Source organism: Syngnathus leptorhynchus, chromosome 20, assembly GCF_054491065.1.
Source record: "Syngnathus leptorhynchus isolate UIUO chromosome 20, UIUO_Slep, whole genome shotgun sequence".
NCBI lineage: Eukaryota > Metazoa > Chordata > Actinopteri > Syngnathiformes > Syngnathidae > Syngnathus > Syngnathus leptorhynchus.
This window is the reverse complement of record NC_141214.1, coordinates 757993-782242: the sequence shown is the minus strand read 5'-3', so window position 1 is coordinate 782242 and position 24250 is coordinate 757993. Positions and strand designations below refer to the sequence as shown.

The following is a 24250-nucleotide window of genomic DNA, read 5'->3' as shown; positions in this document are numbered from 1 at the left end:
AGTGACGCCCGTTGTCAAACATCAAAATAGCATTTTGCGTCAGTATCAGCAATTTCTTTGTGCACTTTGGTTACTCCCAACTTCCAAGGAGCCGTGAATACATCTTGAGACCGGAACCGGATGTGCTGCTTGTTATCGTACTTGTGCAGAACTTGTGGCGAAGCCGTTTTCTACATTTGACAATGTCGTTCGTTCGTTCGTTCATGAATGCAGCATTATGAATAGTTTTGGATCTTATTCGACCGATCGTCTGCTTGGATCTTATTAGAACTCTATGTCAGTCATGCGGTATTGACTTGCTCGTGACTTTCTGGTGGTGTTGAGCGGGGGCCGGAATTTGCGAACGAACGATCGGGACACTACTGCTCCAAACATGAATCCATCTAACCCATTTGGAGGAGGTTTCCAAGCTAGGAACAACGCTAATAGTAGTTTGTTCCCGTCATTCGGACCGCCACCCCCCGGCGGCAGCAATGTGGGCATTTTCCAATCCTCAGCGTTTGGTCTGCCATCGGCCTCAAAAGTACCCGCTAATGCCATGTTGGCACAGGGTCCTTCGTTTGGACAGCAACCAGCACAAAGCTCCAGCCATACTCCAGCTTTTAGCCAACGACCTGTGGGAGCGAGCAACGCTGGCTTCGGCGGTGGCAATGCTGGGCCAGCATTTGGAGCTCTGAGTGGATCGAGCCAGAGTTCAGCTTTTGGACAGACACCCGCATTTGGACAGCAGTCTGCATTTGGTCAGCTCTCTACAGGTTTTGGACAAAAGCTCCTCCCAGGCTTTGGACAACAGGCTGCGGGGTTTGGAGCGAGCCAAGCCACCTCGGGATCCACTGCTTCATTAGTGCCACCTCAGCAGATAAGTTTTGTACAGTCCGTATTCGGACAGGCACCGAGCACCACCGCTGCCAGTAGTGTGTTTGGCGCTACTCCGACCCAGAGCGGCAAAGGATTTGGATCGGAATTCACTTTCAAGCCAGCCAGCGAAGTTCTTTTCAAACCCATCTACAGTGGCAGTCCCGAAGCCACTAACCCTCAAACCACACCGTTGTCCACCTTACCTTTCGGTAGCAGCGCAGAGAAGACAAGTTCCAGCACCATCACTGGCTTCTCTGGGGCAAAATCTGGATCATTGGGCTTTAGTTTCTCGCAGCCTGCTGCTGCTCCGTCCCTTCCGGTCCAAAACAACCTGCTAGCAAGTGTCGGTAACAGCGGCGGCCCCTCCGCTGCTCTGCAGTTCACCTTTTCCCAGCCTGCCGCGCCCTCCACTTCCAACACGAATGCTCCAGTCAGCCAGCCTAAAACACCGTCCACTTTTAGCTTCTCAACCAAACCCCTCCAAGCGCAACTTTTTGGTGGAAACGCTATCATTCAGCCCTCCGCTTTCAGCGACAATCAATCGAAAGCGGAGCCCGTTTTGGGTGGAGAGGCAAATGTATTTGCGCCATTTCGAAAAGGCACCAAACGTAAAGAAGAGCCCGCCACGAGCGCGCCCCAAGCTATTGGGGAGGAGGAGGAGGAGGCCGAAACAACGGAAACCTCTTCACCCAGACAGCCCCCAAAAAGACCTCTCATGAGAACTCGGCCCACTGCGGGGTTATTCAACAGAGCACTTAGCGGACTGCGAAAAGCTGCCACCGCTTCGGGCCGACAAGAGGGGAAGGAACCTCTGCAGCAGAACGCGCAGCTCGACGAGTCGACGAGCGAGCATCCCCGAGTACCGCGTGAACATCTGCCTGCTAGCGCATCTGCCGTACCAACCCCGAGCACTGAGGCCCAACTGCCAGGTGAGCACTCAATGTTTCACCTGCATTTGTTAAGATCCAGCTTTTTCTTTTCAATTTCCACCTTGCCCATAAGTCCTCCACTTGTCTTTTCGTAGCCTTCCAACACCCCCAAGAACCGATGGCCGAAAGCAAGACGCCAAGGAGAACTGGCGCGCGGAGCGAGAGCTTGGACGGCGGGAGCTTGGACGGCGGGAGCTTGGACGGCGGGAGCTTGGACGGCGAGAGCTTGGACGGCGAGAGCTTGGACGGCGAGAGCGGGACCTCTCCCACCGACTGGACCGTCATTCAGTGCAGGAACATCCCGGCGGCCCTCAACAAAAAGAACATCATTGAGAAGCATTTTTCTCAATTTGGCAAAGTTAGCAAGCTCCAATGCCGGCCTTCCAAGGGATTAGCCATGGTGCACTTTGAAAGCCACGTGAGTTTGTTCATTGGTCTGTTGACCAAAGTACTGAAAGTGACCACAGCTGGGCATTCTTTCTCACAGGCATCCGCAGCCAAGGCAAAGAAGAACGGGAAGCTCCTGCATCAGCATGAACTCCTCCTTTTGTGGCAGCGAAAGAAGCAAAGTGAGAATCAATTCTGAAGTAGACGGCCAGCGAGCGGCGATATTTCTCGCCGTTTCTGCTACACGTGTTTTCCCGAAATGATTTGTGTCGCGTCGGTTTGGCAGGTCCGGGGGACAAAAGCAGAAGAGCCATGGGCAGAAAGGCAGCGGAGAAGGGCAACGACGCTGCCAATTTCAAGGCTTCGTCGCCTTTAAGACGACCCGTACTCGGTGACACCTTTACCCGCAGGTAAATAGAAGCAGCCAATTTCTTCAATAGAAGAAGGCTAGTTATTGCAGCAGAGAGCATGCGCTGATATTTTGTGTGCCTAGTAACTCACCGTTGAAGAGGCCAGCGACAACTCTCCAGCTTGACTCTGAACTTCCGAAGGAGAAGGTGGCGACGACTCCCATCTCGGAGTGCCTCGCTCCCCTCGTCGGCGTCACGGCAGAGACAACGGAAGACAAGTACCGGCTTCTAGAGCAGAGGGACAAGATTTTGCGACAAGGTACCCTTTCAGTTTGTCACCGACTTCTCGTTAGCCTGCGTTCTTTAAGCACGTCACAGCACAAACATACTCTGGAACGGTGTCCTCAGGTCGGCCCAAAAGTACGGACATGGACCTCTCCAAGGTTTTTGTAGGAACGTGTCCTGACATGTGTCCTGAGAAGGAGAGATACATGAGGGAAACAAGAAATCAGCTCAGCATATATGAAGTCCTCCCCAACACCGAGCTGGTAGCGTTTGCCATATTTGATCACTATACGAGCGCTTCCGGTGCTTAGCATAGTTTGTTAACAATTGGACATCCAGGTGGATCACGCAGCAGCCATCAAAGAGTACAGCCGTTCATCCGCTGACCAGGAGGAGCCCCTTCCTCACGAGTTGCGTCCCTTGCCAGTACTCGGCATGACCTTGGACTACCTGGTCACTCAGATCATGGACCAAGGTCACGACAGCTTGCGGGACTGGTACGATTTTGTCTGGAACAGGACCCGGGCTATCCGAAAGGTAGCGCCGATCGAGTCGGATCGCTCGACTGTTGTTGGTCAATATTGCCTTGACTAATTCCACGTTTTGCCACACAGGACATCACCCAGCAGCGTTTGTGCTGCCCGCACACGGTGTCGCTGATCGAGAAGTGCACGCGCTTCCACTTGCATTGCGCCCACCATCTCTGCGAAGAGCCAATGTCCGTTTTTGAAGTCAAGATCAACAACGAGAACTTGACAAAGTGCTTGCAAAGCCTGAAAGAAATGTACGAGGACCTGAAGGGCCGTCACATCTACTGCCCCCGCGAGGCCGAGTTCCGCCAGTACAGCGTCCTGTTGAAGCTCAACGACGGCGACATCCTGCGGTGAGCCGGCGCAACCATCCACGTCGTATGCGTACGGGAGCCACTCTACTGAATGGTGTCTTCCCGTCTTGCCTGCGCAGTGAGGTCCAACAGTTCCGCGATGAAGTGCGCAACTCCCCCCAAGTGCATTTTGCCGTGCAGGCTTTTGCCGCTCTCAACAGCAACAACTTTGTGCGCTTCTTCAAGCTGGTGAAAAGGGCGTCGTACCTGGCCAGTTGCCTCCTCCACAGATATTTCAATCAGGTCAGGAAAAAGAACAAATCTTCTTTTTGTCATTGAAATCCAATCATCAGTCGCTTAGTAAGTAGGACCATCAAATACTAGATGTCGGAGAGGCGCAACGACTCATTGCATTGACAAGCTTGTGCACGTTTGTGCAGGTCCGAGCAAAAGCGTTGAAGACGTTGAACATTGCTCACACTGTGGGTCCGCGCTCAACTGCTTTTCCTGTGGACGACATCGTTCGGATGTTGATGTTCTGCACTGCCAAAGAGGCAACTGACTTCATCCAGAAGTACGGCCTCAATGTCAGCGAGGGGTAAGCAATGGCTGTGTGTGTGTGTGTGTGTGTGTGTGTGTGTGTGAGAGTGTGAGTGTGAGTGTGAGTGTGAGTGTGAGTGTGAGTGTGAGAGAGAGAGAGAGAGAGAGAGAGAGAGAGAGAGAGAGAGAGAGAGAGAGAGAGAGAGAGAGAGAGAGAGAGAGAGAGAGAGAGAGAGAGAGAGAGAGAGAGAGAGAGAGAGAGAGAGAGAGAGAGAGAGAGAGAGAGAGAGAGAGAGAGAGAGAGAGAGAGAGAGAGAGAGAGAGAGAGAGAGAGAGAGAGAGAGAGAGAGAGAGAGAGAGAGAGAGAGAGAGAGAGAGAGAGAGAGAGAGAGAGAGAGAGAGAGAGAGAGAGAGAGAGAGAGAGAGAGAGAGAGAGAGAGAGAGAGAGAGATCAATCCTTTCAAAAACAACAATCTATGAATCCAGTGAAATGAAAAGCTTTTTCACCCGTTGGTTCCACTTTGTGTTGACAGTGTGGTGGATCTGAATCGGGTAGCCTATCAGGAGCCAGAGTTGCTATCCCAGAAGAAGTCTCAGGTCATTCAGGCAAAGAAAACAACATCGACTGGGGAAGTGGTGAATGGAGGCCCCCTCCCCAATCCCCCTCAGCACAAACCTGTCTGCACCTTTGACTCTTACAACAAATACCGAGGAGAAGGCCTTCCCACTGAGTCTGCACCCAATCAATTTAGAGGTATTGTCATCGGAATGCGTGGAAACCTTTTCCGTCCGTCATAACATCCCGTGATATCTTTTGCTTTCATTTCTTTAGCTATTGCGGGCAAAGTAGAAGTGAAGGCCCCGCCCAGCATCCAATTCCAGAGCCCAGAGAAGACCGAGTCCAGCGTTTCTTTCCCAAACGTGGCCCTCCAAGCTGACGCGCCGCAGCTCCTTCAGCCTCCCGCTGTCAAAGCACCGTCACCTGTACCGGAACCTCAACCAGTGCTCAGCGACGAGGTGGGCAAAATATTGGACTTTCTTCGTTTCATATGTCCGATTTAATGTCACTTTTATTTTTCCTACGCCCAGGACATTATGGCCCAAGTGGACGCTTTGATTGACGAAATGGTTGAGACATGGGCAAGAGCGCTAGCTGCCGATGGCGCCGCTTATGCCACGGTAGCGCTTGAGTAAGTTTGCCTCATTTGTCATGCACATTGAAAGTTTTAAGCGGGAAACTGACTGTGCCCTGCTACAATTTATCTGCAGTGAGAGCAGTGTGCAGGCAGAGTCCGTACTAAATGAAGTTTTAGGAGAAGTGCTACAAGAATTGTCTTCTAGCGAGATTCTTCTGGAACAAGAGCGTGTCGCTGAAGAGAAACGTAGGATTGAGGAAGCAAGGTTTGTGCGCTATTGTCCTCTTTAAATCGACTTAAGCCTTAACGCTTTCAACAAAATAGCCATTTTTGATGGATGGCTCTCTCTGTTTCAGGCGGAAACAGGAGCTCGAGAACTTTTTGTCCAAGTTCAGGCTCGCTTTGTTCGCAGAGATCACGCAGGAAGTATTAGATGAGACTGTCAAGGAGATTGCCGCCGCCACGTTCCAGTAAGGCTCGGTCACGTATTCCATGCCCTACTTTGGGAAGCGAATGACAGATTTCATCCTTTTCAGGCAAGCGGTGGATGAGAAAGCACGCTGTGTGGCTAAATGTTCTCAAGAAGTCTGCGCTAGTTTCATTGAGGACACTTTGAAAGCAGACATTGCTCTGCTCGTCCAAGAAATCCTCACGGCTGAGCTGCAGCGCGCTCGCAAGTACATCAAAAGGTAGGAAAAGCGCAAGCTTGCGCTCATTGACCATGGTGACCTTTTGTTTGCTACATTTGTCTCCTTATCTGTCCAAATAGGTGGCGTGACGTGGTCGCGGTGCGCCGGCAGCTGAAGAGACAGATGAGAGGTTTCCCGGCAGCTCCTTGCTTCGTGGACCCTGACTTCAAATTGAAGGCGCTGGCTCCGAGCGCTCCGGCACAGCAGTCTGTTGAGGATTTGACTCGTGGAATTGTAAACCTGGGAAATGCAGGAAGGTTATCTCTATCCAGCACCAGGTATCCCCCCCCCCCCCCTCATTTTTTTTGTTTTATGTGGACGTATGAAGCTTGGATCGTAACTAACCAACTCAACTGTTGCAGGGCATTGAAAATGAGATCTTTGGCTGTACACCAAATGAGAGTCCACTACTACTATCAGCAGCTTCTTGAGTAAGTCTTGATTATTTTTATGCTCTGCTAGCTTCTGGTTGTATGCTGCAAACAAATCTTATTCCAATTTTTGCATGACAGTGAGTTAGTGTGGGCACCACTCGACATGGCCGCACTGGTGATGGAAAATGTCCACAACCCACCTGATAGAATCTTCTGGAAAGCTGTCGTCTTACTGCCCAGCGAGCACGAGAGCGTCGCCAGCCTGGCAGACAGGTGAGCGGCCGGTCGCGACGATGACTTTGGCGCCATTTACGAGTCACCAAACACGTACTGTCCAGGATTCTGTGCGATTGGCTGGAAATGAAGCTTGGCGGCAGCCGGCCTTCAAAGATGATGGAGGAACAGCGGGATGGCACTCTGCAGACCCTCCACCTGTCCAACACAATCAGGGAGAAAGGACATCGTACCCATGAAGTCCACGTCAGCATCAAGGTCAGTCTACTTGAAATGCGTTACACTGATTGTCGTGTGGTAGATGGCTGGCGTGACCTTTTCCGGGGGGCGTCTTCCAGGTGTCCAGAGGTCCGTTGTCTGAAGACGGTTTATCTCAAATGGAGGAGCGCTGCGAGCTGCAGGGGACAGGAGCGCTGATGACGTTGCTCCCGGCGCTGCGCCTGTCGGAGGCCGATCGTAACGAGCAGGACGTACCTCTGCTGTCGGCCTTGCTTCAGCTCAAACAGTTGCAGCAAGCCAGCAGCTGGCACTGCCCGCTGCCTCTCGTCATTCTGGTGCCGGGCTCTGACCGCGGCACCTGGCACACTCGCAAACTTGAAGAAGGTCATTGGAAAAGCTGCTTTGTGGCCAGAAGGTACCAATGTTTGACTTTGAAGCCATCTTTGTCCTTCCAGAACTGATGCTGCCTATGCTAGTAAAGGATGGCCTCATATCCGAATATAAGTTGTTGTTCATCCCAGAAAGCACAAATGATAAGCAAGGATCCAAAGAGGTAAGTCAGATGTGATGAGTGGAGGTGGGTTGTTGTTGTTTTTAGGGCTTTTCTGTTCTTTTCTCGAACACTTGTTCTCCGCTGCTGTGCTGTGTTTTTAGCTGAGCTGCGCTCTGCGTTGGCTTGTGCCCCGTGCACCTCCAGCGATCCCACTTTGCTGTCGCACCCTGGTGCAAGTGGTGGAGGCCAACTTGAGTCACGAGTTCAGCGGTAGGGTTTCCGCTCACTGTCAGGAACGGGCGGCTGCCGGCCTCCCGCCGCAGGATCCCGCTCCCGTGGTCCGGCTATACAACGCCGTCATAAGCCACATTGCCGCTGCGGTGTCGTCCTCGGAGCTCTCCAAAATGTCGTGGCCGCCGGGGGAGTTCTGTAACCCTGATAACGGCCAGTTTGTTCCCAATCTGGGCTGGAACTCTGGCTCACACCTGGCCTGGTTGCGTCAGGCTGTCCTGAGCTTGCAGCTCCCACAATGGAGGCAACTTTCAAACTCGGGTTAGTGCGCAGTTGGAGAGTCGTCCATTTCATGGAAACCAATCGATTCATCGTTGTTTTTCCTCTAGCCACTTGGTCCGAGCTGCGCTCCTCCATCTATCGCTACGCCGATCAGATCCGAGCGACGCATGGCAGTCAGCCCCTGATCATGTCACGTCTGGAAAATCTCCTGGAGCGGGTCAGAATCAAAAGCCAGCGCGGGAGAACTTCTGCTTCGAAGCAGAGCTTCAACGTTTGGGATGGCACGCGTGACGCAGATCCAGCCTACAGTCAGATCCCTTGGGTTGACGTGCTGGTCATCTGCATTGAGCACAAACTGAAAGACTGGCAGCTTCCCGAACCTGTCTGTGAAGGTCAGACTTCTCTTTGCTTCAACTTGTCTTTGATTGATATGTGCCGATAACCTAGAGTTTATCTATCTTAAGATGCTATCGCGGAAGACGGGGAAATCCCGGTTTACTATCTGAGGGAGTCGTTCAAGGGCTTCCAGCCGCCCGAGGAATGGATCAACTCGGTCAGAATGACGCACAGGGAAAAAGAGCGAGATGACAAAGGGTACAAAAGTTCTGGAAAGATGCTTCTACACACCAGTGATGCGCTGACTTACTTGCTCTCTCCCTCCTTCAAGGACAAGTTCAGCTACCTGTACTACAGCCAACAAGCTGACAGTCGAGCAGAGATTGTTCCCCAGCGTGCTGGAAGGCCCTCTGGACATCTCGCACCCCCCCACAGCATTAGAAGCGCTTACCCACAAGGTGTTCCAGACATTGGAGGAGGAGAAGAGTGAAAGCAGAAGGTACTGCTCCTGTTTCAAAGCATGTAAGCTATCGCTGCTTCATCACGTCTTCTCCCAATATCCACGTTTGCAGGAGCACCCAGCAGCTCCAGCGTTGGCTAGACGGTGGCGACTGCGTGGACGATTGGGCCACACCGCTCCTCGTTCCATCTTCCATCCTGCTCTCCATGCCTGCTTTTGTAAAGCACGACTCCTCGGCCAAGCCTTTCAAAAAGGTTTGACATCTTCATCCAGTATGACACCCGCACATCGCTAAGAATCACGCCTTTCCAGGAAGCGCAGAGTCTCGAGCCGGTGCCGAAAGCCAAGCGGTCCCAGAGGAGTCGTTTGTCGCTGACTGAGCGACTGAGAGACCTTCGGCAGCAGATTGAAGCCAGCCGAAGGGAAGAATCGCTCTGCAAACTGAAACTCAGTGCAATGATGAGCATTGTTGAAGACTGAGCAAAGCTTTTCTTTCTATTCTTAGAAGTGACTTTTACCATTCTTGTGTTACTGGTGAATGATTCCTTTTTTTCCCCCTTTGACCCCCCCCTTAGTTTTTGAATAAATAGTCAATGAAACAATAGTTTACGTACATCATTTCAGACAGCTAAGCAATTGGATTGGATCTGCAAATCAGACGACGTTGCCCATCATTTTCAAATCACTTAACAGATTGCAGTTGCATTTCATCGAACAAATAAGGTGTATGTAAACAAAACTTTATTCAGAAAAAATGGTCACAATAACGGCACATGGCTATATCCTATAAGGAGACGTGATAACTATTTGGTTATTGAAATGAATTGGGATGTGAGAGTATTGATTTTTTGTTTTAAATCCACGAATAAGGGAATTCATGGGTGCCAGACTCGGATTAAGCAGGGGTCGACAGCAAAATACATTGACCTTTCCGTCTCCATGAAATACCTTACAATCAAGCTGAAGTCCATTTCTTTGGCCGACGGAACTGCTCGTCACAAGACACGCGTGGCTTTCATTGTCCAGCAACATGAAGCAACTGCTTCATTTTGGCCAGGGGTTCCAAGCGCCACGAGCCCCTGTAGATCCATTCCTCATGTCGACTTTCCTAAAGATGACAGTATTTGCTCAGATGGATGGCTCCACAATACATACAGTGAGCAGCGAGCGTACTGACCACAAAGAGGACCTTCATCAGGCTACAGTCGAGCAACTGAACCACACAGCTCTCCTGAACTCCGTTGAGCTCCACGTTCAGGCTTTGTCCAGACTTCACCTGGGCAAGGGGAGGGTAAGGCCAGACCTTGATGTATTCCTTCACAAATTCCCTGTGGTAAGCGTCACTGATGTCCTCCACAGGGTCCTCCACTGTCACGGGAAAGCAGCACAATAACAATAGAGCACAATGTAATCAAAAGGAACAAAGTCTGAGTCCATTTTATTATTCAAGGGGCAGTTCAATTTTTAAAATGTTTATGGTCATAAAAAGATGGGCAAACCTACGCGGTGCGTACACCAGGTGAAGATGAGTTAAGCCCACATACAGCGCCGTTTGATCGTCAGCAAAGGCCAGAAACCTAAAGAACAGAGGAATCCAATTGATCCTACTTTTGGAGGTGCAGCGCAACACGCATTCCACATACCTCTGATGGTTCCTTCTGTTGGGAACCTCGGCCACAATGCCGGACTGGAGGGCGCCCTCGTACTTTGAGCCGATCACCACTCGGGCGCCGACGTACAAGTACTCCAACTTGGGTGTGTTTTTGAAAGCGAGGTGGTGCGCGGAGACGAGGCGCTTGGTCTTGTCGTAAAAGTGGACCAAATATTTCACCTTTCCATCAGCTAAGGGGGAAATGAACATTTAAGAACAGACGAGCTCCTCCGCTTTTTAATTTTGGAAGTAGGGTGAGTATAAATAAATTACATAAATTAAAAAAGAAAAATAGGAAAACATTTCCCCCCCCTTTTTTTTTTTTTTTTTGGACCTGACAGTGCAACAAGCAAGCAAGCAAGCAAGCAAGCAAGCCGATTTTCGGTCAATGGTTAACTCCTAAATCATACAAAAAGAAGAATGCAGACTTTCTTTACCAACTTCCATGATTTTCCTCACTTTCCCACGCTGCCAATGCATTTTGGACTTCTTGGCCAACACTCTCATTCCGACTTCAATCGCACTTGTGCGGGCACCTTAGAAGAACCCTCGCTGGACATGCAGCTTGATGATATGCACACCACACTTGGAACTGTAAGCAGAAGGGACATTTCAAGCGCTCAGTGAAACAAACCATTTGGATAAGAACAGTACCTTTGGGAGACGGCGGGACATTGGCTGTGGCTTTTCCGTCATCTGCTTCAGTTGCCAGCGAGTTACTTTCAGTTGAGTTGCTTTTGCGCTTTGTGTTCTTTTCAATGGTCTTACTTGTGCTTGAGGATTTTGGTGTCTTAGCGTTGCCTGCAGAGTCATTTGTAACTGGTCTAGTTTTACTTGATGTTTTTGCATCCTCCTTCTTCTTTTTGTCCACCGGCGGTCCCGACGGCTTTCTTGGAGATGTATTTATAGGCCATTTAATTTTCATACCTCGCCTTTTGTTCGGTGACGGCTCCTCTTCAAATACGGACTCGTTTGCACTGTTCTCAAACTCGGGTGAAACGAAATCGGAGTTGCGTGCATCAGACTTGGATGAAGCGGGACTTGAGCGTTTACCGTCACTATGGTGATTTTTGATACGTCGCCTTCTTTTCGGCAACGGCTCCTCTACAAATACGGAATCGCTTGCACTGTTCTCAAACTCGGGTGAAATAAAATCCGAGTCGGATTTGGACGGAACGGGACTTGAGTGTTTACTGTCACCATGGTGACTGGCAGGATTTTTTTGAGGTATACCGCGTATTGGGCTTTTGCAAATTTTCTTCAAGACTTTTGTTGCCTCTCTGGTTAAACTGACTTGGCTGTCACATTCACTCAAGTTGTTGTTTGGTATAGGGCTGACACTTGTTGGAGTATTGCAAACATCTATCTCAGACGCATACGACGGTGAGCGGGAGATTCCTGCAAACACAAATGAATTGTAAACTCAGCTCACTTGACGGATATTAGGGCTTTGAACGAATTCAAAATCTACCATCACTTATTTCGATGACGTCGTCATCAGAATCAGAGTCTGTGTATTTCCATCCCAGAAAAGCATAGAGTTCCTTCACAACGGCTTCATATGCTGTCGCAGAGTTGCTAGAAAATAACGGGGCTTATACCTTCTGTCAAAGTCCATTTTTTTACACCAAGTTACTATATTCTACTTACTTGCTGAGTTCCAGGAGTCGGTCACGCTGTTTCTTGCACTTTTCTAGTTGGGACTTCGTAGCATTCCATTGCTCCAGTAGATCAGGAAGGGTCGCATCCATTCTTTGCACGGACTCCGAAATCGAACCCTGCAGCTCTTCATGCGTCATGGCCATCTCATTCCTGTCCATTATCACTGAAAACGATGCATTGTGGTGTTAAAAAAAAAAGAGAAAACAATAGGAGACTTATGTATGAGCCTAACGATTTGTGGGACCAAAGTTTAGGGGTTGGTCACAGAAGAAACTTGGAATCTGACATGGAATTCGTTATCATAAACTATTGAAACATTGCTTTATACTTGTGGTTAATCAGAATGACTTGAAATTAAGTACGCTCAGCAAGCGTGATAGTTTTGCTTTTATTTTTGTTTGCGTTCTGGTCATAGTGACCTTAATATCAGCATCATGAAACAAATATGTGTGAACAAGGGGAGAAAGAAAAAAATGCAAAAACTACGAAACTTATTCAGCTATCAACCGACCTTAAAATGGCGGTCGGTAAACGGCGGAGGGTCCAATTAAGCATGTTTCCAGTCATTTGTCGCATGAATACGTTGTCCAGGTATGGTCATTTAGCGATCAGGTTAACGGCAATACCGTTGTCAATTTGAACCACGACAAAAGAAGCCTTTAAGAACACGTTTTTCCCCAAAACTATAAGTTGTGACGAAAGGTTTTTTTTGTCTTCTTCGTTCATCATTGACACCGTTGCTGCCCTCCCGTGGTCGTAAGGACTAATAACATGTATTTTTTAAGGAAGAAGATATACTACTAGTACGTAGTTATATTTGAATATCTATATCGCTTTTTCAACTTTTCTTTCCAGAAAGAACATTTCTACAACAGTAAAATATTTTTTATTGTAAATGCTGCAGTATGCATTAAAATATTCATGGTATTGTTGGATACAGAAACAAGAACTATGTACAATTCCAATTTTTTTTAACTTTTTTTTTTTAATGTAGCAATTAAAAATGACATAAAATAAACAAAAACAGTGTCTGAGCAGAGGTCATATTTCATCAACGGGTCATTTGTAAGCCAAGGTTTTACTGTAATGCATTTTATCAATTGAAAAAATGCACAAGATTCCTTTAATGATCAACAGAGAACATACTGAACTGTACTTAAAAGTTAAAACTTTTGAAGATATACTAACCTCTAGTGTGTTCTCTCTGTTGCATTAAAACCACTGCACAGTTTGTCATCCAAACACAGCTGTTGGTGAATGACTATATACAAAATGTACACTTTTCAGGAAAAACTTAACACTAAACACTGGCAGAAAAAAAAGAGCTGTTTTTAATAGTTTTTATCATAAATTGAAATAAAAGGAAATCCACCCAAGAATGACCACACTCCTTTGTACAATTCATTGAAGAGAACTAAAAGCTATATAAAAAGTCAGCCTTTCTGGAGAAATTTGAAGTCTTATTACAATGGTGGAGCCACATTACTGTTGAGCCACCTCAGCTTCTCTTCTCCTCATTTCCAAAAACCTGGGCATATGCGACAGCCGTATGGAGCCTCTATGTATCCATTCTTTGTGCTGATTACACTGAGGAAGTGACAACAGCGTCAATGGGACAACGGAGACGACCAGAATTAAGATAGCTATGGACGTAAGAAAAAGGTGGCACCAACCTCGGAAACTGCCATTATCAAGCTGGAGTCGACCATCTCTACCTTGCACCTCTGCAGGGTTCCGTTAAACTCCACCGAGGCGCTCTGGCCAGGCTTGTATTGGGTTAAATGAGGGTACGGCCAGTCCGTTAGGTACTGCCTCATAAAACGCTGGTGAGCTTCGTCTTGAATGTCCTCTGTGGGGTCTGGTACTGATGGGTGACAAAAATAATATTGGAATAAACACTCAAGTATTCAAGTTAAAACCAAAGAAGACCATGACAGAATTCAATTCAATCCAATCCTGTACATTTGCACAATTCAAAAAGATCCATATATAGTGTCAACCCCCCCCCAAAAAAAAAGTGTAAACACGTCAAACTTACATGGTCTGCACACGAGGTAAAATAATGTTAAGCCAACATAGATGGGTCTGTGGTTATCCAGGAACACCAAAAACCTAAAAATGGATACAAAGCTTGATTGACTTGGGGGGAAAAAAAATGTCATATCATGTTCAATGTTTTTATTCAAACTGCATTTTTTTTCATCTCACAACGGTTTACTTTCCGATCTATTGTCATTTTCAAGCACCTTTGACCCACCTCAGGCGGTTCTTTCTGGTAGGGAGCTCTGCCAAGATACCAGCTCGGAACTGAGCGGTGTCCTCCTGACAGTTGACGACCACACGAGCGCCGACATACACCTGCTCCAGCCTTGGTGTGACCTCAAAAGCAATGTGGTGTCCAGAGACTAGGCTCCTTCCCTTTTCTTCAAACATAATCTTGTACTTCAGTCGTCCATCTTCTACAATGACAATTAATACAGAAACAAAATGCCACTATTAGTTCAAGCTTGACTTTACATGTCATCATCACCTTTCAAAAAGAAATTGTAAATTCTTCCCACCTTTGGTAACAACCTCCACAATCTGCCCCCGTTGCCACTTCAAGTTCTTCTTCCTGGCCAGTACGGTCGAACCGACGGTGATTTCCTCCTCAGGGAGATCAGGGCGGATTTTTGTCGTTTCTTGAGGCACGTAGGCAAACGCAGAAGAATCGATTATGGGCGTGTGATCTGTGAAAATAGTAGATGTGAGAACAAAAAGGGAATTTAGTGCTCCAAGTAATGGCCGGCAGGTCGGTCGGCGCTGCTACTTACTAAAATTGTTGACTTTTTTATTTTTTTTAGCCTTGGATTTCTTGGCCGACGCGTTATCGGAATCGCTGGATTCATCGTACTGCTCCAAATCAGAATCCGAACTGCTTTGAGAGTCATCCTCGCTGTAAAACTGCGGAGGCGTCGGCAGTCGAAGAGCACTGATCTTGTGATCGGGAAGCCTAACCAAAGATACCTCCACTCTTTTCAATAATCCATTTTCCAAACACGTCCTTTTGCATGAATAGCCACTAGTGGAAGGACCAGACTCGCATTCGGGCAAGTTTTCTAAAACAAAAATAATCCAAAGAAAAAATGAATACACAACACAACAACAAACCTGAATATTTATAGAGAATAATCGTAATTAAAAGTAAAACTTGTGTCGCTGAAATTGCAATACACCCATCCATAATTTACCAAACTCAAATCGTCCCCTCTTTGCACTCGTGTCTTCGGACTGTAACATTGTCACCTCCAACTGATCATCCATCTCCATCATTTTCACTAACACACAAAAGCAATCAGTGGGTAAGAAAAAAAACAAATATCGGGAATAAGAAAAGAAAAAATATCGGGGGGGTGTAAAATTTAAAACGGACATGGCCAAAATTATTACCCCCCCAAAAAATAAAAAAAATCGAGCATTGCTTATGAATTTAAATCGAAGGAGTTCTTTTCAGATAGGCAAATTCATGATACTGGAATGGACAAAAATGATGTACCCACCTTGTAAGCTAACAACTGCAATTCAACAACTTTTATTACCTATGATTACTTAATGAAGATGTCCGCCTGCTGTAGTTAAGCATATATTGACATGATTGAAATGTATATATTGGAATTGATTGCGACCGCTGACAGAGTCAAAGCTCAACAGATCCAACATGTCAAGTACATTTAGCAATGCAGTAGATGTGATTAGCTTACCCGATTTAACGAAACCTCCGCCTTTTTCGGTACTGCGATTTTGGAGCACTAAGAGCATGAAGAGCACCTTAAAGCCAAGATCAAAGCGTTATCGCCTTGATAAACAATGCTTTATATAATGATGGATACCGCGTCAAGATTCTGTTTACTACCAAAGCTCGCTCGCCTGCTCGCTCGCTCCTCGTCGTCGCCTTCTTCTTTTTCCAAATGTGTTCTTCTTCGTCGTTTTTTCTTCTTTGCATGAATCGTTTGAAGGTTGGCAAACGGCATAATGGTACACTGTAGCCCTCTGCTGGGTGGGAGTGTGTGTGTTGTTAATGTCTGTGAAGTGATTGCTTTGAGAGCTAGTAGTATATCAAGAAATATCATTTGACGATAGATATTTTTTTCGGACCCATATTAGAGGTCAGGTCTGCAGTATCTTCACATAGCAAATGGTCAAAGTCTTCAGGTAATCTGCTCCTCCTGGTAGGTGGAGGTGGAGATGGAACCGTAGGGGTCCACCACCGTCTGGGCACAGCGCACCACCGTCACCAGGAGGAAGAAGCACAAGAGGAAGAGGAAGAAGAGCGCAAAACCCAGATCCACATCCACCTCCAACGGGGGCGCAGGATGCGTCCCGTGGTCCATGGGGCCGATTAAACGGATTCCTCCCAGCGTCAACTCAAATGTATGCCAAGGAGACACTGCAAGAGACAAAGATGAAGTGGGGCAATGAGCGTTTGTCACCATGAAGTAAGTATTTGTGCGAAATCTTTTGCACTATTTTAACACTTTGTATTTCTCCTCCTTCTGCTACTTTGTCATATATTGTATTCCATATGATCTGACTGCATGCATTATATGTATTTGGAAGGATACAACAACCAATGACACTCAAGACGGATACAAGAGCCAAGCATCACACTACGATTGAAATATTCAACTCCCAGAAAAAAAACTTACCAGCTGGCCATTCTTGCAGTGCAGCGCCTCTCGTGTCTCAGCATGTGTCCAAACTTTTAGAAAGCTTCACATGCCAGCGTTAGTCTCTCGGCTCCTTCCCGATAATGTCACTTAAGCAAGACGGCGCGGCTTTTCCGCCTATGTTCTTCCCCTCATCATCATGACACGGGAAAACGAGTAGGTCTGGAAGCTCACTCGCTCACAACTCGGGGAACATTACACGGCGTTTATGTGTGAACAGATTTATGTCCCTACAACTCGAGGGATATTGAGTAGTGACGCTCGTGCAACATTCATGGCGGCGGCCTCCTCTGGATCCGTAAGCCCTTATTAATACTTGAGTGGGAAATCGGATAAGTCGACAGCGCACCGAGTGAATTAAGCACCCCGCGCACTTTTGTTCTCCTGTCAAAGGAAGCCTCATCGGGGACATTTCACACTGTTCAAACGTAGACGACGACGCTGAGCTTGTATGTTACATAAGGTTACGAAGTAGGTAGCGCAGAATTTACCAGGAGCCATGCGGATGGACAGGAGAAACAAGAGATGCTATTGCAATTAACATGTGGAGCCGGCCAGGTAGAAACTCAACCTGCGACATTCAAATCAACGGTCTTGATGACCGTGCGTGCGTCCGGGTAAAATGATCGGCCATTGTGTCCAATCAGCCTAGAAGGCCAAAAAAACAAGACAAGGGAGGCGGGAGGAAACTACATCTGCCGAAACGCTCAACATTTGATAGAGCAACAAATATAGATCTCATTGACTTGAAATGGTTTCCTTGACAACAACATGCCACCAGATGGCGCTAAGGCTCTTGCTTTGGCCTGAGCACAAAAACGGATGATTTTCAGTCAAATAAAACAATAACGAATATTTTTACACAAATATTGTATTTATCGTCATTAGAATATTACACATCAGCAAAACAACATACTAAAAAAACACTTAGAGGCAAAGCTGTTTGGAAGGAGCAGGTTTAAGTGACACGTGGGGGGGGGGGACACAGAAATTGGCATTTCGCAACAACTCGCAATCCAAACCAGAAAGGCACTTGTAAACCACACTTTGGTGAAGACTTCCTTTAAACACGTCAAATCAAAGTCTTTTTGTTGTTAACATTAAACCAAAACACTGACAAAAGAGAAAAAGCAAACAAAGCCAAACCTCTGCTGAAAATGAATCAGATTGTGATCCAAATAGAACCCTATACATATGGTCTGGTCCATAAAGTGCATTTTTGGTTACGGAAAACACTGACATTTTTTTTTTATTTTTTAACCGACTCTGTTCCTGCCCATAAAGACAGAACGTTTTATTTAGGTTTGAATTACGCCAAACTATTTTGACATTTCAACTGGACTGGAAAAAAATAAAATCATAACAAAAATAAAATCATAAAAGGAAAAATAAACATTACGCATAAACAAAAATCAACACGTTAAAATGATTTTGGACTGCGGACGCACATTTTGTTGCCCAAAAAAGGCAAAGCAACTCTTCCAACTTGCTTCCAAAAAGGCTCAATTCCTCCTTGGCGGCTGGCTCACTTTGGCAAAGTGTTCCAATTCTTATTTGCCATTCAGTATTTTGCTCATTGCAAGAAACTTTCTATTAGGTGTCAGTATAGGTAATGGTCCATCCTAACAACTGCCTGTTTGTACCACTGGCTAGAGTGAAAATTAGTCAGGCAATACTACTTTGAGGTGTGTTAAGTTAACCCATGCCGTCCGGCTCAACCTCAGCAACGACGACAAAACAAAACAAAGCACTTCCAGTAACATGCGATGAAGCTACAGACAGTGTGGCAACAACTAAATGGGATGGGGAAAAAAAAACAAAAAAACTAAGATCAACAGACCTCAGCACCAAGGGCACATAATCATGGTCTCCATTGTTCCTTGGTCAATTTCCTTCAGTGATCAGAATGGGGGACTGTTTATGATGTTTATTTTGTTTTTGTGTCGTCACTCGTATTGTTTGGATTTCAAGTCGCACGCAAGGCTTCGGCTTCCTGACCTTGTGGTGCTTTCAGGGTCCACTTTTTGCCGGTTGTTGTTGAGCTGCGTATGGCCGTTGTGAAGGTGACCGTTTTTCAACCTTCTGTTGCGCTCGCCGCTGCAGTCTTCGTCTTCAGACTCGGTCTCTTCTTTGTCGCTCCGCTCATCCTCGACTATGCCCTGTGGAAAGAAAAATGGTTTTGAACTTCTGGGATCGATTGTAAAACTAAATACGTACGTACGTACACCTAATGCTAGCAGCCTATGGAAAATCCCATCGATGGACTAATAGAACATTATGGGAGTGCCCATTCTTTGCTAGCTGAATCAATAAAGGTCCTTTTTGTGTTGACTCAATCAAATGAAAAATCATCCCCATTTCTCGAGCGGCACTCCTTACGTTGCCGGGGAGGAACTTGATGACCATGCGTACTATGAGCGCCGCCCAGAAGATGTGCAGAGCCAGCAGCAACAAGAGCAAACCGTTGAAGAAGTAGAAGCCGAAGAAGGGCCTGTAGATGGTCATGGGGTACACCAAGGTGGCGTGTATGATGCTGCGCACAAGAACAGAGCGTGCAGTCAGTCCCGAGCCGCTCGCCTACACTGGCCATCAAAAGCCCATTCAACGCCGCTGGATAATGCGCCCGTTGTTATGGTGGAAATTGTTCCGCTGCATACAAACCCAAATGTTCTGAAAGCCTTGCGCAATATGATTGTTTTTTTGTTTTTTTACCAGAAAGGGAAAATTCCCAGGCGGGTGATGATAAAGACGACAGCGAAGACAACGAATATGAAGTTGCACGTCCTCTTCCAACCGGCGTAGTTGAACATCTTGGCTGACTGAGAGACACAAGACGGACATTATGCACATCACAGGGTGAGCGAGCATTTGTTTCCTCCAGATGGCAACGTAAAAAAATATGAATTCTATCGGTCTTACAAGGTATCAAATGGATGAAAAGCGAACACAGAGAAAGAAAAACCCTGCTTTGTAGACAGAAATTGTCCTTTGAGCCATTCATTGAAGCCAAAACTCAAACAAATGCTGATTACCTCCATGAGATAGTCGGAAGCATCGTGCGCCAACATGATCAAAGTCCCTCCCCGGATGTAGTTGACCAGCCAGGAGAAGCCGACGAGCACGATGGTGGCAATGTGGTGAACTATTTGCTCTTTGAAATCCTGCAGAGAAGAAAGCCAAAGAGAGCAAAGAAGTTCACGGTGCTCGCTGACTTATTGCTAAAGCTGTCCGTTACCGATGTTCTGCTTTGACGAATGATTAACTCGGGCATTGTTGCGGATTAGACGAGCAGCGCAGAACGTGAGCAAATGACGATAAAAGGAGGAAAAGGTCAAATCGAGCCAACGGTGGTGGATCCTGTTTCGACACCACATCATCCCGGAAACCCACACAAAGTTCACTTTGATCTCGGGTGACAAAATGGCATCGGTTGCTTTAAATCACGTGACAAGGCTATCGGATTCGGAGCGCCACGCCCGATGATGTCATAGGGCTCAATTTGGAGGAAGGTTAGTGACGGCGTCTGGCATTCCAGAACATGTGCAACTGTAGTGTGAAGAACACAAAGCTGCTGATCTTTCTTTCAGCCTTAAGTCGTTTGTTGCCATTGACGGCGGGCCGGGAGGGAGGCACTCGGAGGAGTCAGTGCCCTTGGTTATTAGGTAATGCAACAATTGTTGTCACCTGCCTATTTGCTTTGAGCGCTTCTGCCCTGTATGCAAAAAATGGCAAAGCTGTCTGTCTGCGCCGCAGGACCTTTTCCAGCTCTGCTTGCTCCAGTCACACTTAAAGCCACAGGGCACCTCGTAAAAGAAACACAACACCAGTCAAGTGTCGCCTCTCGTGACTCCATATGACGTAGCGGGCCTTTGGCAAACAGGAAATACTTTGCCCTTCTCACGGTGCACACCGTACAAGTCAAAAGTCTCTGGTTGTTGTGCGCCCTAACTATTTAGGGGTGGGTGGGTCGGTCAGTGGGTCGGTCGGTTAGTGGGTCGGTCGGTCCGTGTGCCTTACCTTACGCTTGATGTCAGACGCTACGCTCACCAGCAGGGACACATAGAAGCCCAGTTCAATCATGTAGTACCAGTACTGAGATTCTTCCAGTGGCTGGTCAAAAGACAAACGGGTCGCTATGTGAAATAAATCTAATGGACGCATACAAAAGAAGAAAGAACCCAAGCAGCATACCATTTTGGGGAAGTTATCCCACATCCTCTTCATATTATAGAACCATGGTTTCTGAGAGGGAGGGAGGGAGGGAGGGAGGGAGGGAGGGAGGGAGGGAGGGAGGGGAGAGACAACTCTTAGGATCCAGACGGGACATTTGTGGGCCATTAGATTCCGCTTGAGTGCAGATCGATAGAAATGTTGCCATGACAACAACATTTCCAAAAGGATAACTCGAGACTCACGTCAATAAGCGTTGCCAGGCCAGCAAAGAAAGCAAAAAAGTAAAAGGTAAATCTCCAACTGGAAGAGAGAGTACATTTTTACATTGAGGCACACTGTCAGCACTTTACGTGAAACAATAACTTACGTCAGACGGATAAAGCATCACGCTAGTCAAACGCAACTTTGTTGCGGGGCCAATAGAAATGAAAGAAAAAAAAACTAAAACCCCACATTGAACCGCACAAGAGTTGTAAGTACCTGGCTTCCTGAAACTTTTTAATCTTGCTGGGACGGTCCTGGTTCCGCCGCTGTTTGAACCATCGTTGGACCTGTTGCACTGAGTAGTCCGTTTGTTTACTTAACTTTTCTAAGGAGCCCTGCAAAGGAGCACAAGATCTACATCATGTAGAAGTACCAAATAAGACATCAAGAATGTCACTTTGCTCCTTTCTTGACCTGTGTGGGATGTTTAGACATGCTGCAGAAGTGGGCCTCCAGCAAAGGATTCAAAGGAGGACTAACACGCCTTTTGTCTTTCACTCCCAGCAGGGACGCCAAAGGAATTGCTACCCACCTGAAAAAGGCCTTTTGTCAGAAAGAAAAAGGGAAAAAAAGGCGGTTACAACCTCTACTTACCTTTCAAATAAGGGTCTAATGACCAGGAAGCAGATGGCAATAGGGATGAAAGCCCAAAGGTCCGGTAGCTGAGGTAGGACCACATCGGGGTCCTTGAGGTCGGCCCAACCGAAGCCTTCAGGAAACCAAATCCAGTCTGCCCATAGACGCTCGCTTAGCCAAGACAACATCCTGCTGATTTAAAAACACAACATGTTGTTGCGGGAAACTAAGCCGCTCATATGTGCAAGGTCAGACTGAAGCAATTGTAAATGCTTCATTTATCCATTCATTTGAAAATGGATTCATCATTGCACATCTAATTTAACAGTCTTGTCAGTGAAGTCATCCGACGAGTTTGTCAATAAGTGGGTGCACCGTGTCACATTTGACACTTGGAATCCTTTTTTTCCCCCAATCAAGCTTGTGTGTGGAACAAAACTTTGCAATAAAATCCACAAACAACAGAAGACGAAAACATATTCAAGTATTGTAGATGATTTCATCAAATACTCGGGAGAAAACATTACCTCCGTGGCGGAGATATTCCGAAAATCTTTGAGCATTCATTTAACACAAAGTATCTGCAGCTTTGATTGCCAACCAGTTGGACAGCATTTGACAGACTGCGCCGACGAGGAAGCGCCAGCTCATATATTTACAATTACGAGACCAAAGAACGTCATTTCAATTTGAAGCCGCTGAGTCAAACTGGAACACCACGTGACTGCCTCTTCCAAATGAAAACTTTTTTAAAACACCCTTTGGAATGCGCATGATGTCAAGTGAGCCTGTAGTCACTTTGTTATCTGAAAAAAGTAACTCATCACACAAATCTGCTGGCACTGAATGTCCCCATAACCGATCTTTTTGGGAAAATACCACTCAAAACAATCAATTTAAATGTATATTAAAGCCTTGCCAGGTAAGGTAACCTGTAAAAGTTGCTCAAATTCTGTAAAGGAGATCAACTAATGAGTCATCTAAAACGGGAAAATAGTGTGGACTTTCAAACCCATAAAATGCTAGTCATCAAGTCACGATGACCCTTTCAGGCAAGTTCTCCTTACGTATATTTCATTGATCTCTCATTTGTCATCTAGGTTAGAGACACTTTCAGCATTAAGTCTGAACTACTTTATATCCCGGTGATGAAGTGGATGAAAAGCAAGCCACCTAGACTTGCAGTTTTTACTGCAGTTTTCAGCGTGGTAGGGCTCATTGGGAAAGAATGTCACGTGGATGGAAAGCTCCAGGAAAATGGGAGCTGAATATCAACCTGGTCGGATCATCCTGAGGCAGGCAGGCAGGCAGGTAGGCTGGCTGGCTGGGCGGCTGACTGACTTTTAAACCCAAACTTTGGTCCTCCAACTTGCAGCTTTCTACGCACTTTGCGTAAACCCTTTGGGAGTGGTTCTGTCCAAACCAAGCAAGCAAGCAACACACGTGGCGCAAGCAGGGAATGTAGAACATAGCGGAACTAAACGTTGAGAAATGAGAACGCAATCAAACAAATTGTCTGCCCTAAATGGTCATGTCACGAGAAGAATACAAACTGAGCAACTTTGAAGCAGCGCGTCGCAGTTCAACAACTTTTTGGCGTAAACTGAATGAACGTAACCGACCCATATTCTAAACCTAACACCACATGTCATTCCTGTTCTCACCGAAGGAACAATTAACTAGGACAAAAAGTTTGGAAGTTGGGCTTGTCTTATCCCGGTTCTCCTACCAAAAAACAACAACAACTGAGAAGACGACAAGCTTGGGCCTGCTAGCTCAACTTTGATGATTAGCTCTTTTCCGCCTCGCTCAGTTTGCAAGCTGTCATGCAGCTTGTTCAATAAAAGCACACGACAAACTATTTCTGACCTAGTAATCAAGCGCCAGTGGTGTTCATGTTTTTAACTTTTTTTTTTTTTTTTTAAAGGAATCAATGAGCAGGCAGCGTCCATCGAGTAACGGTGCAGCCGCCAACGTACCTTGTCAGACTTTCTTTTCTGCGGCCAGCCAGGTAGTGTTGTTGTATTCGGCGGTTCTTTGCAGCTGCTTATCCTCTTTTCTTTTCCTGTTCACGCGGAGTCAATTTCATATACGCTTCCTCATTCAAGTCACTTGTGAACATTCAATTGCCCGTTGGTTTCCCTCTTGGGCTCAGGTTCGCCTCATTCTCTGAGGGAGGGTTGGGTGGGGGTGGGGGGGGGGATCTGTCGCACTTTGGCTTCACAGCGCTCCTCCTCTGAAGTGGGGATGGCTTGCTTTCAAGTCTATTAAAGTGGAAAAGAGGGCCGATGTGTTGCCTTTCTCTGTCATTTCACAGTTAGTTCTCAAGTCGGGCAAAAAATGGCTTGACGTACTGAATATTACGGTGAGCCGGGGGCGGGTTGCAGGGTGGCAAAAATGACGTGACACTCGGAAAAGGGCGATCAGTGAAGATGAGATGCACCACTAGAGGGCGCCCACCACACCGTCATCCATAAGATCATGTGAATTCGAAAGCATTGATAAGCATTTATTGTTCGCAAATTTGTCCACACTAAAAACAGCTAGAGGCGTAAAAATAACCCCAAATAAAAACGTTATAAATAGGACAGT

The 24250-nt window shown here is 46.8% G+C and overlaps 5 protein-coding genes and 1 long non-coding RNA gene across 13 annotated transcripts; 2 read left to right on the top strand and 4 right to left on the bottom strand.

The window, feature by feature from the left end:
- The first annotated feature begins 68 nt into the window (after positions 1–68).
- Positions 69–9220, top strand: mcm3ap (minichromosome maintenance complex component 3 associated protein). 2 transcript variants are annotated; one of them, XM_085901430.1, is made up of 29 exons: positions 69–1787; positions 1883–1978; positions 2009–2205; positions 2275–2356; positions 2461–2584; positions 2668–2843; positions 2933–3072; positions 3149–3346; positions 3424–3692; positions 3773–3935; positions 4073–4230; positions 4706–4926; positions 5005–5189; positions 5262–5362; positions 5442–5573; positions 5665–5778; positions 5845–5997; positions 6078–6275; positions 6360–6428; positions 6510–6644; positions 6710–6863; positions 6944–7208; positions 7280–7377; positions 7479–7869; positions 7938–8222; positions 8295–8424; positions 8498–8665; positions 8739–8880; positions 8939–9220. In XM_085901430.1, the coding sequence occupies exons 1-29, from the start codon at positions 374–376 to the stop codon at positions 9104–9106; spliced, it is 6126 nt and encodes a 2041-aa protein (XP_085757556.1). In that variant the 5' UTR covers positions 69–373; the 3' UTR covers positions 9107–9220. The 2 variants fall into 2 exon arrangements, with proteins under 2 accessions (XP_085757556.1, XP_085757555.1); XM_085901429.1 differs by having other exon boundaries at positions 1883–2205.
- A 281-nt stretch (positions 9221–9501) lies between these two features.
- On the bottom strand, positions 9502–12672 carry setdb1a (SET domain bifurcated histone lysine methyltransferase 1a). The gene is given in 10 exon segments (XM_085901432.1): positions 9502–9734; positions 9804–9994; positions 10130–10203; positions 10270–10468; positions 10715–10798; positions 10801–10869; positions 10932–11675; positions 11749–11855; positions 11928–12102; positions 12451–12672. Coding segments are annotated over 9 exon segments (1731 nt in total). The 5' UTR covers positions 12098–12102; positions 12451–12672; the 3' UTR covers positions 9502–9641.
- Positions 12673–12904: 232 nt separating this feature from the next.
- LOC147040663 (histone-lysine N-methyltransferase SETDB1-B-like) lies at positions 12905–16112 on the bottom strand. 4 transcript variants are annotated; one of them, XM_085900803.1, is made up of 10 exons: positions 15832–15898; positions 15680–15727; positions 15170–15256; positions 14946–15037; positions 14753–14882; positions 14501–14668; positions 14197–14398; positions 13978–14051; positions 13613–13803; positions 12905–13526 (listed from the first exon to the last, which is right to left on the bottom strand). In XM_085900803.1, the coding sequence occupies exons 3-10, from the start codon at positions 15249–15251 to the stop codon at positions 13422–13424; spliced, it is 1044 nt and encodes a 347-aa protein (XP_085756929.1). In that variant the 5' UTR covers positions 15252–15256; positions 15680–15727; positions 15832–15898; the 3' UTR covers positions 12905–13421. The 4 variants fall into 4 exon arrangements, with proteins under 4 accessions (XP_085756929.1, XP_085756930.1, XP_085756928.1 ...); XM_085900804.1 differs by having other exon boundaries at positions 14753–15037; positions 15680–15746; positions 15832–16112; XM_085900802.1 differs by having other exon boundaries at positions 14753–15037.
- Positions 15850–17592, top strand: LOC147040661 (uncharacterized). Its single transcript, XR_015062927.1, has 3 exons — positions 15850–16084; positions 16152–16414; positions 16536–17592. It is a non-coding gene; the product is annotated as an uncharacterized LOC147040661 (long non-coding RNA).
- LOC147040662 (cortexin domain-containing 1 protein) lies at positions 15908–17373 on the bottom strand. Its single transcript, XM_085900806.1, has 2 exons — positions 16074–17373; positions 15908–15968 (listed from the first exon to the last, which is right to left on the bottom strand). Exon 1 carries the CDS (start codon positions 16409–16411, stop codon positions 16127–16129), a length of 285 nt encoding a protein of 94 aa, XP_085756932.1. The 5' UTR covers positions 16412–17373; the 3' UTR covers positions 15908–15968; positions 16074–16126.
- On the bottom strand, positions 17511–24034 carry cers2a (ceramide synthase 2a). Of its 4 annotated transcripts, none has more exons than XM_085900797.1 (11): positions 22935–23591; positions 21677–21850; positions 21497–21614; positions 21299–21417; positions 21061–21118; positions 20837–20887; positions 20663–20755; positions 19678–19806; positions 19358–19464; positions 19025–19178; positions 17511–18804 (listed from the first exon to the last, which is right to left on the bottom strand). In XM_085900797.1, the coding sequence occupies exons 1-11, from the start codon at positions 23126–23128 to the stop codon at positions 18592–18594; spliced, it is 1410 nt and encodes a 469-aa protein (XP_085756923.1). In that variant the 5' UTR covers positions 23129–23591; the 3' UTR covers positions 17511–18591. The 4 variants fall into 4 exon arrangements, with proteins under 4 accessions (XP_085756923.1, XP_085756925.1, XP_085756926.1 ...); XM_085900799.1 differs by having other exon boundaries at positions 21677–21847; XM_085900800.1 differs by lacking the exon at positions 22935–23591 and adding an exon at positions 23638–24034 and having other exon boundaries at positions 17512–18804.
- Positions 24035–24250: the final 216 nt, after the last annotated feature.

What these genes read in the sequence shown, in the direction of transcription:
- mcm3ap (XM_085901429.1), top strand. Translation starts at nt 374, where the DNA reads ATGAATCCATCTAACCCATTTGGAGGAGGTTTCCAAGCTAGGAACAAC. An exon ending in AAAGAGCGAGATGACAAAGG is followed by an intron (nt 8,425 to 8,497) that starts GTACAAAAGTTC and finishes CCCTCCTTCAAG; the next exon opens with GACAAGTTCAGCTACCTGTA. An exon ending in GAGAAGAGTGAAAGCAGAAG is followed by an intron (nt 8,666 to 8,738) that starts GTACTGCTCCTG and finishes CCACGTTTGCAG; the next exon opens with GAGCACCCAGCAGCTCCAGC.
- LOC147040663 (XM_085900804.1), bottom strand. Translation starts at nt 15,921, where the DNA reads ATGCAAAGAAGAAAAAACGACGAAGAAGAACACATTTGGAAAAAGAAG. An exon ending in GAGGGGACGATTTGAGTTTG is followed by an intron (nt 15,038 to 15,169) that starts GTAAATTATGGA and finishes TTTTTGTTTTAG; the next exon opens with AAAACTTGCCCGAATGCGAG. An exon ending in TGATAATGGCAGTTTCCGAG is followed by an intron (nt 13,527 to 13,612) that starts GTTGGTGCCACC and finishes TCACTTCCTCAG; the next exon opens with TGTAATCAGCACAAAGAATG.
- LOC147040662 (XM_085900806.1), bottom strand. Translation starts at nt 16,411, where the DNA reads ATGGTGACAAACGCTCATTGCCCCACTTCATCTTTGTCTCTTGCAGTG.
- cers2a (XM_085900797.1), bottom strand. Translation starts at nt 23,128, where the DNA reads ATGTTCTACATTCCCTGCTTGCGCCACGTGTGTTGCTTGCTTGCTTGG. An exon ending in CCTCAGGATGATCCGACCAG is followed by an intron (nt 21,851 to 22,934) that starts GTTGATATTCAG and finishes TTTTTAAATCAG; the next exon opens with CAGGATGTTGTCTTGGCTAA. An exon ending in AAAAAGTTTCAGGAAGCCAG is followed by an intron (nt 21,119 to 21,298) that starts GTACTTACAACT and finishes TCTCTCTTCCAG; the next exon opens with TTGGAGATTTACCTTTTACT.